This window comes from Oncorhynchus clarkii, chromosome 1, assembly GCF_045791955.1.
Source record: "Oncorhynchus clarkii lewisi isolate Uvic-CL-2024 chromosome 1, UVic_Ocla_1.0, whole genome shotgun sequence".
Taxonomy (NCBI): Eukaryota; Metazoa; Chordata; class Actinopteri; order Salmoniformes; family Salmonidae; genus Oncorhynchus; species Oncorhynchus clarkii.
In genome coordinates this window covers 71,233,011-71,249,465 of record NC_092147.1, presented here as the reverse complement: position 1 = coordinate 71,249,465, position 16,455 = coordinate 71,233,011, and the positions used below count along the sequence as shown (strand labels likewise).

Below are 16,455 nucleotides of genomic sequence, written 5' to 3'. Positions count from 1 at the left end.
TAAACATTGCTGCAGATAAAAATACAAGTGCTCTCTCTCTCTCTCTCTCTCCTCCATTCAGTTGTGAGTAACTGGGAGGATTGTGTGATTATTTTTCAGACCTAAGCCTCAACTAGAGAGACCGAGGCTGCTGAAGCTGGCCTAATCTCCACTTCAGCCTTGCCACAGCTGCACCATGGATGTCAACGAGCTTCTTACCAGTTTTAAACAAATCAAAATATATTTTATATTTGAGGTTCTTCAAAGTAGCCACTCTTTGCCTTGATGACAGCTTTGCACAGTCTTGGTATTCTCTCAACCAGCTTCATGAGGTAGTCACCTGGAATGCATTTCAATTAACAGGTGTTTCTTTCTCAAAGTTAATTTGTGGATTTTATTTCCTTCTTAATGTGTTTGAGCAAATCAGTTGTGTTGTGACAAGATAGTGGTGGTATACCGAAGATAGCCCTATTTGTCACAACCCCATTCCGCCTCTCCACCATAGGGGCTAGGGCCTTCAGCTGCTCAGCATCCAGGCTCTGGAATGTACTCCCCCTACACATACCACATGCAATCATCACATTCTAAAACCTCCTCAAAACAAACCTCTTCAACGATGCTTATATCTTATAGGCTAGCGTCCATGATTGACTCTGTCCTACCACCCTCTTCTGTGCCTTCCCAGTTCCCTATGTATCCCTGTGTGTGTCCCCAACCCAAACCCTTACCCTAAACTGGGATATTATCCTCTTCCCAACCCCTCCCTCCTGTTTCATCTGGTGCTTTGATTTTAAATTGCACATTTAATTGGTGCATTTGATTTTATGTACTGTACTTGATTTTATGTAGGCCTACTTTTAATGTAAGATGTCCTTGAGTATCTTGAAAGGCGTTCCCCAAATAAAATGTATTAATATTATTACACAAGAGACACCCACATCAACGCCCGCATCCAAGACCCAAATCTCATTCTCAGTTGCATTTCCTAATGAGGACAATTGAAACTGAGGCTGAATCAGTAAATTCAGCCCCCTTCTCAAGGGAAGTATCTACCCGCTGATTTTGCAGGTAATTTAGAAAAATAATCTCTGAGGAATGAGATCCAATAGTGAAATGAAGATGACCTATCCCTTTAATGATTGCTCAGTCTAATGAGAGGATTAAAGCTGCAATATGTAACTTTTGGGACGAATTCACATAGATCTGTCATTGTCATTGAAAGTAAATCCAAGAAGCGGTAAATCTGTTCTAGGTGTATTACTTCTATGCTTTCCGTTCTGAAGTTTCATTTTGCGTATTTTACTTTCGGTTTTGTACACCAGCTTCAAACATCTGAAAAAATGTATATTATGGAAAATATATTTCACAGTGGTTTAGATGGTACAATGACTCTCTACAATCTACTTGCTTGTTTTGTCACATAAACTGAAATCAATGAAAAAAAAAAATACATTTAAACTTTTAATCCGTATTACTTGTGTGACCATGAAACTATTAAAATAAAGTAATTTCTTGAGATCAGATCTTCCAAGCAGCAAATACAAGGGGATGCTGTTCTTGTGAAAATTTACCCCAGGATTTTCTTAGAGAGATGCAAATCCAAAATGACAATACACAGAACATTTTTAAATCTAACGTGACAATGCTCAGACACTCGGGGAGAGGCAATTGGATAATGCAACTGGGGCTGAGAATTCACGTCAGAATCGACTTGAGAGAAAGTGAAGGACGGGAAAGAGGCATTTTTCTTCCTACTTCTTATAAAATTACATTACAGTTGGGAATTTAAGTTGTTCGGATGAGTTCTGTATTAGAGGTTTATATAATATTGTGAATGTGAGTGAACATATTACATTTGATTTAGTAATCTTTTTTGTGAGTAGATAGCTATGAAAATAAAATGAGACAAAGGTGGAGGTTTTTAAATGGAAAAAGGCAAGAATCCTCACAAAGAATTTAAGTGTATGTAAATGAGGATGCAGAATGCTAGCTATACTTCAAAGAAACTCATCTCTATAGCTTGTTTTTAATGAGGGTAAACCAAGTGTCAAAGCAATTTAGCACAACACGGCTAATTAAACTGACTGTTTATCTCAACATAATACTGTAATTGCAGCCTTATTACACATCAACTGTAGGAATATGTTTGACAATACCAAAAAACCACACTAGCAACCCCATAAGGCTAATTGGGTGGACACCGAGATACAAATCAACTAGTGTTCTACCATTCCACTAAAGATTTGACGTTCCACTGAATTAGCAAGCAGATTCAAACACGAAGCCATCGAGATACATCATATGAAAAAAAACAATAGTAAAATGGAACGTCTGGATAAATAAAATCTTTATTTGCTAATACATCACATGCACGGAGGCAAGCATGCAAGCACCTTCAGTATGCACACTGTCAACACACTGCCCTCTCTCTTTGCTTTCCACTTTCCATGCACCATTCTCATCTCCCCCACATGCCTCTCTCAATCCCTCTCTCTTCCTCTCCCTCTCTAATCCAAAGACGTAGCAGGTGTTGGGGACTAATCCAGTCCTTTCAGCCACACTCTCTAATTACATATTGCTGGCCTTGCAATTACTTCAACAGGGCGCACGCACGCACGTATGCAAGCATGCACATGCGCACACACTCGCCAGCAGGTAGCCTAGCAGTCAGAGCGTTGGGCCAGTAACCGAAAGGTCTCTAGTTCAAATCCTCGAGCAAGGTAAAAAAAAATGGTTGATGTGACCTTGAGCATGGCACTTAACCCTAATTGCTACAGGGTCGTCCTTCCAGGGAGTGTAGGATATGCAAAAAAAACATTTCTAATTCAAACATGCATATTAATAAAAACTTTTGAAATAGGGCAAATATAAGCACCAACCAAATGATTACATACACAAACACTTTCTCTGTATCAGACTGGCAGTGGTTAACTGGGAATGAACATCTGCAAAATCCAAATTAAACCCTTGAATGTTAACTAATCACATCACAGAACACATCCACACACTGTAACCAACCCAGGCACATGCATACTCATGCAGGAACAAAAACGCACAAACACACACTCTGTCTCTCTCTCTTTACTCTGCTGCCAGGCATTCATGCATGCGTTTCACCAGGGGTCTCATCGTTTGAATCACAGAGAGACGGCTCCAGAATACCAAACCGGCATCTCAGCTAGAAGAAGTTACAACCAACATAACACTAAAACAAAAATACACAGAGCTCTCATTTTAACATAGCAACCAATATATAATTACAGGGCCCAGTCATTATAGCTTCGTATCAATCTGAGACCCTTAAAATAGGTAATGTGCTACAGGGCAAACAGGTGTGCACCAGAGACAAATTAACAAGATTTGCTTAATTCAAATGTGAGAATGAAATAAAACAATTGACAATTGAGTGTGTTAGTTCACTGTCGAGTGTGTGTGGATAATGAGAGAGAGAGAGAGAGAGAGAGAGAGAGAGAGAGAGAGAGAGAGAGAGAGAGAGAGAGAGAGAGAGAGAGAGAGAGAGAGAGAGAGAGAGAGAGAGAGAGAGAGAGAGAGAGAGAGAGAGAGAGAGAGAGAGAGAGAGAGAGAGAGAGAGAGAGAGAGAGAGAGAGAGAGAGATACAGAGAAAGAGGTTTGAAATAGCACTGGAGAAAGGAGTAACTAATGAATCCATGGTTGTTGAGAAATCAGTCACAAGGCCCTTGCATGGGCGCTTTCACAGATTGTTGAAGCCACAAACAACATTTAAAACAATTCTGAAACTGGTTCTGAGGTACTTTGTACCTGACATTTTCCTATGGAAGACAGCATCCTTCAGTCCTTGAATGCTTTCCTAGAAAGAGGAGACCGAGAGACTGAATGACATTTATTGTCTGGAACCCTCTGATTCAGCTGCTTGGTTCTCCTTCTGCTATGTCAATTCCTCTAATGCAGCCTCAGTCCTGAGCCAAGTGTCTGTGTCTAGTGTTGTATTTCGGCCTCCCTCGTTATCAGACTGAATCTAGTGCATTCTTATTCTGCACATTAGTTGATTGGCATCAGCTAGTTCAGGCTAACTAATCAGCATTAATGTAGCTCTTTGGTGATACAGTCCAAGTCTAACTACAGGGGATGCTCTGTAGAAGCCTGTTGCGGTTGCCATTGCTTTTGTGGAGAGGGAGCATTCTTCATCTTCAGCTTTCATTGTATGCATGTGTGTGCTTGCATGCACAGTACAGTGGCTTGCGAAAGTATTCACCCCCTTCACATTTTTCCTATTTGTTGCCTTACAACCTGGAATTAAAATAGATTTTGGGGGATTTGTATACTTTGATTTACACAAGATGTCTACCACTTTGAAGATGCAACATATTTTTTATTGTGAAGCAAACAAGAAATAAGACCAAAAAAACGGAACACTTGAGCGTGCACCCCTCAAAAGTCAATACTTTGTAGAGCCACATTTTGCAGCAATTACAGCTGCAAGTCTCTTTGGGTATGTCTCTATAAGCTTGGCACATCTAGCCACTAGGATTTTTGCCCATTCGTCAAGGCAAAACTGCTCCAGCTCCTTCAAGTTCGATGTGTTCCGCTGGTGTACAGCAATCTTTAAGTCATACCACAGATTCTCAATTGGATTGAGGTCTGGGCTTTGACTAGGCCATTTCAAGACATTTAAATGTTTCCCCTTAACCTCTCTTGGGTAGGGGGCAGTATTTTCACGTCCGGATGAAAAGCATGCCCAAAGTAAACTGCCTGTTACTCAGGCCCAGAAGCTAGGATATGCATATAATTGGTAGATTTGGATAGAAAATACAAACGTTTCTAAAACTGTTAAAATAATGTCTCTGAGTATAACAGAACTGATATGGCTGTCACTTTTATTATAAGGCAAAGTCCTCCCAGATTGCAGTTCCTAGGGCTTCCACTAGATGTCAACAGTCTTTAGAAAGAGTTTCAGGCTGGTTTTTGGAAAAATTAGCCAGAAATTGTAGTTGTTCGAGGTGGCTCCCATTTTGGCTGTAATGTTTCCAACAGCGTGAATGAGAACGCATTCTTTGGTATTTTTCTCCAGTAAAGACAATAACGATTCTCTGTCTTAAATTTGATCGTTTATTTACGCCAAGGGGGATGAATACTTTTTCAAGGCACTGTGTGAATATGTGTATTTTTTAATCAGGGTAGTGATATCTTATTCATGAAGGGAAGTGATATTTGTGACTTAAATAAACTGAGTATACCAAACATCAGGTACACAGTCTTAATATTGAGTTGCCCCCCTCCCTTTTGCCCTCAGAACATCCTCAATTCGTCAGGGCATGAACAGAATCTGAAACAGCATTGGTCACTTGCACTTGTCGGGCCATAGACTCTACAAGGTGTCAAAAGTATTCCACAGGGATGCTGTCCTAGGTTGACTCCAATGTTTCCCACAGTTGTGTCAAGTTGGCTGGATGTCCTTTGGGTGGTGGACCATTCTTGATACACAAGGGAAACTGTTCAGCATGAAAAACCCAGCAGGGTTGCAGTTCTTGACACAAGAACACCTACTACCATACCCTGCTCAAAGGAACTTAAATATGTTGTCTTGTCCACTCACCCTCTGAATGGCACACATACACAATCCATGTCTCAATGGTCTCAAGGCATAAAATCCGTCTTTAACCTGTCTCCTCCCCTCCATCTACACTGATTGAAGTGGATTTAACAAGTGACATCAATAAGCGATCATAGCTTTCACCTGGATTCACCTAGTCAGTCTATGTCATGGAAAGAGAAGGTGTTCTTAACATTTAGCATAATCAGTGTATGTCATTCATATGGATAGTCCTACTTTACTACAAAGACTTTATCAGTCAAGTGATCTCACCGCGACTTATGCTCGCCCACAGCACATACTGTATAAAATGCTCCTTTCTAATAAAAACCCTTCAGCTACACTACTTTAATACGTTTTTATATTTCCTGCAAGCTGTCGCTCAATATTTCCATGAGAGGAATGGGCAGCCTTTCACACGTTACTAGCTTCAACTGATATAAATCATGCATTTGTGTAGGAAAGTAAAACACCAGGAACTGGACCCTTAGTTTACAGGCACCTTGACCTGCTTCTTCCATTCTGTCCCTCCCATCTCGCTCACTTCCACTCTCTTTTTATAGCTCTGCTCGGTGAAATTCTCTGCCTCTTTCTCTCTTTCTCACTCTCCCTCATCTTTCTCAAGGTCTTCATTCCTCTCATTTACCTCTCTTTCCATACTATGTAGTTCTGTCGCACTCTCTCATCCTCTCTCTCTTAATCTCTTTTTCTATGCCTTTATCTCTACACTGCTCACGTGATCTCTTTCACTTCATCTATTTACCTGTCACTCACTTTTCTTTCTCTCTTCTAAGACAATCTGTATTATTATCTCGTTCTCTCACACACTTTCTCTCTTTTTCTGTCTTCTAACTGTCCTTCCTCTCGCTCTCCAATGTCCTCTCTCTACCTCCACTCACTTCTGTAATGCTCTCTCTCTAGTTCGGTTCCCGTCTCTCTCTGCACCTGCAGACAGCCCATATCCTTTATCCCCCAGATAGAAATCTCTTCAATCCGATTAACTGCAGTTGAAACCTGGGAAAAAAACACATTTGCTTTCTCATACATTGAACCAGCAAAAAAGCCAAAACAAAACAAGCTTTGTCTTTACGATAGAAATCAGCTAAAAATGGTGAAGTGATACTTTGAATCTTTCTGGCACCTGTCAGAGTGACTGCACAACAAGCATTTTGGATAAATTAAACATGCTATGTTCCATCTGAATGAGCAGTCATATCCCCTTGTGAGCCCTTGGTATTCTCAGACTGCACAGAGGCCCCAGTAGGCAGACATGGTGAGCTGTAATGAGAAAAGCATGTCTAGAATAAAGCTAAGCCTGAACATAAACAATAATAAGCAAGTGCTTTGTTTAGTCATCTATATAGCAATGTATCACTCAGTCCTCCTAGCCATCTTTTACATTGCTCAACCTATCTCCCTATCCATCTCTTCACCCTTCTATCAGTATACAGTGCCTTGCGAAAGTATTCGGCCCCCTTGAACTTTGCGACCTTTTGCCACATTTCAGGCTTCAAACATAAAGATATAAAACTGTATTTTTTTGTGAAGAATCAACAACAAGTGGGACACAATCATGAAGTGGAACGACATTTATTGGATATTTCAAACTTTTTTAACAAATCAAAAACTGAAAAATTGGGCGTGCAAAATTATTCAGCCCCCTTAAGTTAATACTTTGTAGCGCCACCTTTTGCTGCGATTACAGCTGTAAGTCGCTTGGGGTATGTCTCTATCAGTTTTGCACATCGAGAGACTGAAATTTTTCCCATTCCTCCTTGCAAAACAGCTCGAGCTCAGTGAGGTTGGATGGAGAGCATTTGTGAACAGCAGTTTTCAGTTCTTTCCACAGATTCTCGATTGGATTCAGGTCTGGACTTTGACTTGGCCATTCTAACACCTGGATATGTTTATTTTTGAACCATTCCATTGTAGATTTTGCTTTATGTTTTGGATCATTGTCTTGTTGGAAGACAAATCTCCGTCCCAGTCTCAGGTCTTTTGCAGACTCCAGAATGGTCCTGTATTTGGCTCCATCCATCTTTCCATCAATTTTAACCATCTTCCCTGTCCCTGCTGAAGAAAAGCAGGCCCAAACCATGATGCTGCCACCACCATGTTTGACAGTGGGGATGGTGTGTTCAGCTGTGTTGCTTTTACGCCAAACATAACGTTTTGCATTGTTGCCAAAAAGTTCAATTTTGGTTTCATCTGACCAGAGCACCTTCTTCCACATGTTTGGTGTGTCTCCCAGGTGGCTTGTGGCAAACTTTAAACAACACTTTTTATGGATATCTTTAAGAAATGGCTTTCTTCTTGCCACTCTTCCATAAAGGCCAGATTTGTGCAATATACGACTGATTGTTGTCCTATGGACAGAGTCTCCCACCTCAGCTGTAGATCTCTGCAGTTCATCCAGAGTTTCATGGGCCTCTTGGCTGCATCTCTGATCAGTCTTCTCCTTGTATGAGCTGAAAGTTTAGAGGGACGGCCAGGTCTTGGTAGATTTGCAGTGGTCTGATACTCCTTCCATTTCAATATTATCGCTTGCACAGTGCTCCTTGGGATGTTTAAAGCTTGGGAAATCTGTTTGTATCCAAATCCGGCTTTAAACTTCTTCACAACAGTATCTCGGACCTGCCTGGTGTGTTCCTTGTTCTTCATGATGCTCTCTGCGCTTTTAACGGACCTCTGAGACTATCACAGTGCAGGTGCATTTATACGGAGACTTGATTACACACAGGTGGATTGTATTTATCATCATTAGTCATTTAGGTCAACATTGGATCATTCAGAGATCCTCACTGAACTTCTGGAGAGAGTTTGCTGCACTGAAAGTAAAGGGGCTGAATAATTTTGCACGCCCAATTTTTCAGTTATTGATTTGTTAAAAAAGTTTGAAATATCCAATAAATGTCGTTCCACTTCATGATTGTGTTCCACTTGTTGTTGATTCTTCACAAAAAAAATACAGTTTTATATCTTTATGTTTGAAGCCTGAAATGTGGCTAAAGGTCGCAAAGTTCAAGGGGGCAGAATACTTTTGCAAGGCACTGTATCACCAGCTGACCAATAAGTCCTCATCAATCAATCTTGGAATTGTATAGATGATAAACATGAGGAGGATCATTTGAATACAGGCATCATATTGCTTCCCTTTAAGTCATACTCTGTAATATGCAATCCTCATCTTCTCCCAGTAAGGTCAATACAATGCTTCCCGTTGCATTATCCCATTCAATACACCAATGATGGTACGACTGACAATGGAAATTGACGTCAAAATTTGGGTCCATTTCTTCCTTAGCAACAACATAAAAAAACATTGAGGCATTCAAGCTATTCAGACCTCTCTTTGAGTACGTTAAGTACTAAGCAGTAAAGAAAGTGACATGAATCAATATTGTTTTCTGTACCTTCCTTGGCCCACCATAATGTCACAGCACACAATACCAATGAATGGCCATTCAAATTGCGAAAAAAGCACTCTCACATCTGAGTTTTGTTGCATTACTTCAAAGAAAAGAGAAACCTGCACACTGCTCTCGCTTGTTTCACTTTTTTATTAAAGCTTACGCGTATTCCTTTTGGCCTTCGTCAGACCTTTTTTTCAAAGCCCTGACAAAAGCAGAGAGGCCCACACTTAAGCTGTGTACTTTTCAATCCGTATACGGTTTGGTCAAGTGAGTAAGTGCCTAAAATGGAAACCAGTGGCTGTACAGTAACGGGCTATACATGACGATAGAGCTCTGGGTCTCCGCTTTACAGTGCTGTATGGGATTGAACTGACAGACATTTGGTGTAGGCACCAAGCGCAACAAGAAGATGCCCCATCCCTCCCGCTAATTGGCTAGCGCAAAAAGAAGATGCCCCCACCCCTCACGCTAATTGGCTAGCGCAACAAGATGATGCCCCCATGCCTCCCTCCCATTGGCTACTTTTGCTAACGTTTTGTCGTCTGAGAGACGGGAATGCTGTAAATCAAAAGGACTCGATGGGTTCTCGATGAGACATTGAGGATTTATAATAAATACAGTTTCGTTGTAATGCTAGCAAACCACACACCCCTTGCAAGCAAACCACATACACGCATAAATATTATAAAACTCATGTCATTTACAGTATTAATGTTTATGATAGGCTTATTCTACTCAGAACAATTTGGGGAATGACGCCATATCATACTTGTAATTGTACACCGATGTTTGTCTATTTTGAAGAATATTGGCTACAAAACTAGTACCTGAATGTGCTCATGGATCCATTCTTTGCACACCAAAATTACAATCTGTTTCACCGAAGTGTCTTGCGAAAGGCTAACACTGTGTTGTGACATGACTTTCATTAATTTCCTTGGGTCAAATCAGCAGTTAAGACATCTACTCAAACCCTTCTCCCTTTTTTCTTGTCTTATGTTGGACATCCCCACATTTCCCATGTATATTCTTATTATGTTACTCAATCTATCAAGAGTCATATTTCGGTATTGACAAATGCTGCGAAAAGTACAGAAAATGTCAAATGCTCAAAATGTGTCCTCACTTTCGGTTTCCTTTCAATTCCTACTATAGTTGTGCATATGCTTCTCATATTTCTTCTGTTTGAAACATTTGAACTGGGCCCTACATGCATATAGGCCAATTCCCACGAGTGTAACGGGTTAAAAAAACAAAGTTATATGAGCAAGAGCAGTGTGCAGGCTACACTGTTCTTCAATGAATGGCCATTGAAATAATCTTTTGAAAATAGAATTTCAGCAACTGATTCAAGTCTTCTATCACAAGGCTTATGATGTATTCTTCCCTCAAGTGATGCAAAACACATTCTAAAACAAGGACATTTCTTGGAAACCTACAGACAAAGCAAATGGTGAAGGACTGATGATTATTCTGTTTGTTTTTCTGGTGACCGACGTAAACTAATATACAGTGCCTTGCGAAAGTATTCGGCCCCCTTGAACTTTGCGACCTTTTGCCACATTTCAGGCTTCAAACATAAAGATATAAAACTGTATTTTTTTGTGAAGAATCAACAACAAGTGGGACACAATCATGAAGTGGAACGACATTTATTGGATATTTCAAACTTTTTTAACAAATCAAAAATGGAAAAATTGGGCATGCAAAATTATTCAGCCCCCTTAAGTTAATACTTTGTAGCGCCACCTTTTGCTGCGATTACAGCTGTAAGTCGCTTGGGGTATGTCTCTATCAGTTTTGCACATCGAGAGACTGAATTTTTTTCCCATTCCTCCTTGCAAAACAGCTCGAGCTCAGTGAGGTTGGATGGAGAGCATTTGTGAACAGCAGTTTTCAGTTCTTTTCACAGATTCTCGATTGGATTCAGGTCTGGACTTTGACTTGGCCATTCTAACACCTGGATATGTTTATTTTTGAACCATTCCATTGTAGATTTTGCTTTATGTTTTGGATCATTGTCTTGTTGGAAGACAAATCTCCGTCCCAGTCTCAGGTCTTTTGCAGACTCCATCAGGTTTTCTTCCAGAATGGTCCTGTATTTGGCTCCATCCATCTTCCCATCAATTTTAACCATCTTCCCTGTCCCTGCTGAAGAAAAGCAGGCCCAAACCATGATGCTGCCACCACCATGTTTGACAGTGGGGATGGTGTGTTCAGCTGTGTTGCTTTTACGCCAAACATAACGTTTTGCATTGTTGCCAAAAAGTTCAATTTTGGTTTCATCTGACCAGAGCACCTTCTTCCACATGTTTGGTGGTTCTCCCAGGTGGCTTGTGGCAAACTTTAAACAACACTTTTTATGGATATCTTTAAGAAATGGCTTTCTTCTTGCCACTCTTCCATAAAGGCCAGATTTGTGCAATATACGACTGATTGTTGTCCTATGGACAGAGTCTCCCACCTCAGCTGTAGATCTCTGCAGTTCATCCAGAGTGATCATGGGCCTCTTGGCTGCATCGCTGATCAGTCTTCTCCTTGTATGAGCTGAAAGGTTAGAGGGACGGCCAGGTCTTGGTAGATTTGCAGTGGTCTGATACTCCTTCCATTTCAATATTATCGCTTGCACAGTGCTCCTTGGGATGTTTAAAGCTTGGGAAATCTTTTTGTATCCAAATCCGGCTTTAAACTTCTTCACAACAGTATCTCGGACCTGCCTGGTGTGTTCCTTGTTCTTCATGATGCTCTCTGCGCTTTTAACGGACCTCTGAGACTATCACAGTGCAGGTGCATTTATACGGAGACTTGATTACACACAGGTGGATTGTATTTATCATCATTAGTCATTTAGGTCAACATTGGATCATTCAGAGATCCTCACTGAACTTCTGGAGAGAGTTTGCTGCACTGAAAGTAAAGGGGCTGAATAATTTTGCACGCCCAATTTTTCAGTTATTGATTTGTTAAAAAAGTTTGAAATATCCAATAAATGTCGTTCCACTTCATGATTGTGTCCCACTTGTTGTTGATTCTTCACAAAAAATATAGTTTTATATCTTTATGTTTGAAGCCTGAAATGTGGCAAAAGGTCGCAAAGTTCAAGGGGGCCGAATACTTTCGCAAGGCACTGTAAAAGGGAATGCATGGCAGTCTAACACATTCCCTAGACAACCCATCATGGCCATATCACAGTAACACATATGGAGAGGTCGGGCTGGGAAGGACATGTATGGAGAGGTAGGGCTGGGAAGGACATGTATGGAGAGGTAGGGCTGGGAAGGACATGTATGGAGAGGTAGGGCTGGGAAGGACATGTATGGAGAGGTAGGGCTGGGAAGGACATGTATGGAGAGGTAGGGCTGGGAAGGACATGTATGGAGAGGTCGGGCTGGGAAGGACATGTATGGAGAGGTCGGGCTGGGAAGGACGTGTATGGAGAGGTAGGGCTGGGAAGGACATGTATGGAGAGGTAGGGCTGGGAAGGACATGTATGGAGAGGTAGGGCTGAGAAGGACATGTATAGAGAGGTAGGACTGGGAAGGACATGTATGGAGAGGTAGGGCTGAGAAGGACATGTATAGAGAGGTAGGGCTGGGTAGGACATGTATGGAGAGTTAGGGCTGGGAAGGACATGTATGGAGAGGTAGGGCTGGGAAGGACGTGTATGGAGAGGTAGGGCTGGGAAGGACATGTATGGAGAGTTAAGGCTGGGAAGGACATGTATGAGAGGTAGGGCTGGGAAGGACGTGTATGGAGAGGTAGGGCTGGGAAGGACGTGTATGGAGAGGTAGGGCTGGGAAGGACATGTATGGAGAGGTAGGGCTGGGAAGGACATTGTGACATCCATTATAAGGGTCTGGTTGTTGAGCGGTTTGTCCACCCAGAACTGAAAAACCACAGCTCTCAATTTCGATAAATCATACCCAGAACAAAACAACAGCAAAGCAGAAAAAGAGATGCACGAGCACAGGCAAATGGAGTCGAGCTCGTGCGCTCACACACACACCTGTGAGAGGCAACTCCAGTATGATGTGACAGCCCAGTGAAGCGCGTGTGAAATAATAAACTGACTGTATAAACAGACCCAGAAAAGCATGCTCACTGAAAACTGCTCATTAAATGTTGTTAACCTGCAGAGCTTATTCCTGCAGGGAGCCACTTTGAGGCAGGTCCACCTGTTTCTCAGCTGTAAGTTACTTCACTCTCAACCACATTCCTTTTACCAGTTGAAAAAAAACACATAAAATGAATCTGCACGGTGCAACATCTCACCTCACCAGCAAAAACTATATTAGCAGTGGAGGAGGAGGAGGAGGAGGAGGAGGAGGAAGAGAGGCGAAAGGTGGAGGAAGATAATAATGAGGAAACTGGAGAAGGATTTCGGCACACTTGACCCCAACAACTGGTGCACATCTGTTTAGCGACATCCCTGAGTCCTTGAACACACTCAGAGCTGTAGCCGTCACCAGTTGCACACAGCCATGCATAGCCGTACAGTCCTCGGTTGGGAGCGGTCTATACACTAATGGAGCCCCACACCGCACCACCACGACAAACACCATCTGTACCAAGCACACACGTCCCCTGCCTGGGGAGGCCAACACACACACAAACACACACACACACACATAGTACACAATAACAAGTGCCTGCAACAAGTTGATTTTCATCGAACTAATTAGGTAAATAGAAAGTATAGTGCTACAGGTAACTGAAGTCTTTAAGCTAGATGTGTTCTCAACAGGAGCACAAAGGTTCCTAGCCTGGGATCTTGGGTAGAGGTTTGATTGGCCACCCAGTAGCATACCAGTCGACTCTTAACTTAGAAATCCAAGTACCGGTACTTCAACTCTGTGTTGTAATGTATGTTATGGTCTATATTGAGCAGCAGGTACTGTACAGAGAAAACATAAAGGAAGTACATACCATTGGGGCTCTCTTCATCGATGGTCACGATGGTAGCAGGGGGGCCTGACCGAGACAGTTTACATTCTGTATGCGGAGAGAGAATGCAATAAAACACATTAACACCACAAAGAGCCTTATGTTATACGCTGACATAAATTGTCATAACTGATTAAGAATGGTTGCATCATTTCTCTGACTGTTGAAGAACATTGATGGGTTGAACGACACTGACACAAAAGCATAGTGATGACCAATTCACTATAATACATGATGACAATATATGACAACCATGTGGGGGACAACACGAGCACAGTGTCCAGTACGGGAGATGCACAGATGGGAACTACTCAGAGTACAAAGAGAGAATTGCGCTTCAGTGATGACTGTATGACAGAGAAAGACAGGAGAAAGGTATTGAGAAGGATTGCAAAGGTAGGGTATATTACTGAAAAACGTTTGCCAGTAAACTACCAGAATTTTGGTAGTCAATGATTTTATATAATTAACAACAAGACATTTAGTGTCCTTTTTGGTCTGTAATTATCTCTGGCCCTCTGTGTGGCCTTATCACAAATAAAAATATATAAAATAAGATGATTAAAAAAATACAATGACAAAGAATGACATTATCCTAAACATAAACCATCAAATTAGTGAATACCATTGATGTTTAATATATACATATTTTTTTGTTATTCAAGTATAAATTACCAAAGTTACCATAGATTGACATAGGTAAACTGTTTATTAGCTTTGTTAAATTACCGGTAGCTTTGCAACCCTAGTTGAGAGTCAATATACACTTAATGCCGAGAGAAAGGGAGAGCGAGAGAGAGGAAAAGTGAAGGTCTACCCTCTTACCCTCATACTGCCAGTCTTTAGAGGTCAGGGTTAATGGTGCCATAGAAGGAAAGCAGAAAAGAATCATGGGAGAAAAGAATAGCATGATGGTTTGGAGGAGAGGTTTGATGTTAGAGGAGAGAGAGAGATAAAAACAGGAGAGGAAAGGGGGGAGTGAAGGAATAGAGAGTCAGTGAATCAAAATAACATCTCTATAAAAGACACTAGATCTCAATTTAAGCAATATTTAGATGGACTTCATTTGGCTTGGGAGTAGGAAACAAGATACATCCACCACAACATAGTTAGCCTTTTTTCTTGTAGTTTGGAAATGATTACATATATTACCATATATTACTTAAAGGGGCCATCTTAAATTGTTGCATACATTTTCTGACTTAAAAACTCATGATAAGTGTTTGTTTTGAACATAATTACTTAAGTGAACTCTTCAGAGGCATGCACATACATACATACATACATACATACAGAAACAATAACCAAGCATAATTTCCTCAAGCTATACCTTACTGACGTTAGCAATACTTAGATGGTACTGTACTGTCTTTCTCCAAGAAAATCATTTCCCACTTAATTACTTGATAGCACACTGTTTAGAGACACATATGACGAACCTATGCACCTTACTGGCACCCAAGAAAGGAATTTCCCACATAATTACATAATGGCACACTTTATAAAAGGCACATATTATGGCCCATGTCCATGAACCGACAGTATGTACCTTACTGACATCAGCAGTGACATTCTTAGAGATGCTGAGAGACCAGGTTCAAAGAGAATGTTTACTGAACATGGAGAACAAGTTGACTCTCACTATAACTCATTCAGCAACTAGTGTCCCTGTCTACGGCATGTTGAGGAACACATGTGATCTGTTGTCCAGCCCAGGTGTCTCCTTACAATACGTCTGTGTGTCATCAGAGAGGGACAGAGAAAATAGGCCCCTCTAAGGTTCCTCAATGGCAGTCTGTTGCTTAACTCCTCTTACGCAACTAAACACCTGTCGCTAGGTGCGAACGGGCCGATCGTTTTTCCATCAAATATTCATGGCCACGAGCCCTTCCAGTAATGTGAAGGTTTAAAAGTGCACATGAATCAGTAATACAACTGCAGGCTTGAATTCGCTGTTATATCCATTTGTTTTTTTTCTCTAGCACAGCTACGCATGATAATTAGGGATTCAATGGCAATAAGGGGTGCCACAATATTTGAAAGTTCAGTTGTTTCATGAAATTGTGTATTCATTACATCCAGTTTGTGTCCATTTTTGACTTCAGGTGGATGCACATTCATTTGAAATGCGACAGAGAAAAAGCATTCATATGTATGCTGTCTATGTGTGTATTAATTCAGAGGTTTAATTCATCAGTAAGGTGGCACACCGCTCATCTCATTTCAGTCATTTTGTAACTGCACAGCTAATCTGTTAGGAGTAGGAGTATGGGCTCTGATATAGGAGTTCAGATTTCCTACAATTTCACAGCAATTAGATTAATGAATGCATCTGCTGGAGAAACAGAGAGATCTACATTTCCTTTGATTCAGACAAAAATAGAAAGTGGTCCGACCTACCAATCTGAGGCATACACAACACAGCACATGAAAATGAGTATGCTCATCAGCTCTGAGCAAATATGTGGAGAGAAAGGGAGAGTGGGAGTATGTTTAGGCGTGTATGAGGGTGTGTGTGTATGTGTGTGTAGGTGTATGTGTGTAACT

The 16,455-nt window shown here is 41.2% G+C and overlaps 1 protein-coding gene across 1 annotated transcript in view; it reads right to left on the bottom strand.

The window, feature by feature from the left end:
* The window catches only part of LOC139411624 (protocadherin-15-like), a 269,777-nt gene that overhangs the window by 191,917 nt on the left and 61,405 nt on the right, over positions 1–16,455 (bottom strand). Inside the window, exons 3-4 of the mRNA XM_071158218.1 lie at positions 14,734–14,748; positions 13,891–13,956 (exon numbers count right to left, since the gene is read on the bottom strand). Coding sequence (XP_071014319.1) covers positions 13,891–13,956; positions 14,734–14,748 — 81 coding nt within the window. The remainder of the gene's footprint in view (positions 1–13,890; positions 13,957–14,733; positions 14,749–16,455) is intronic.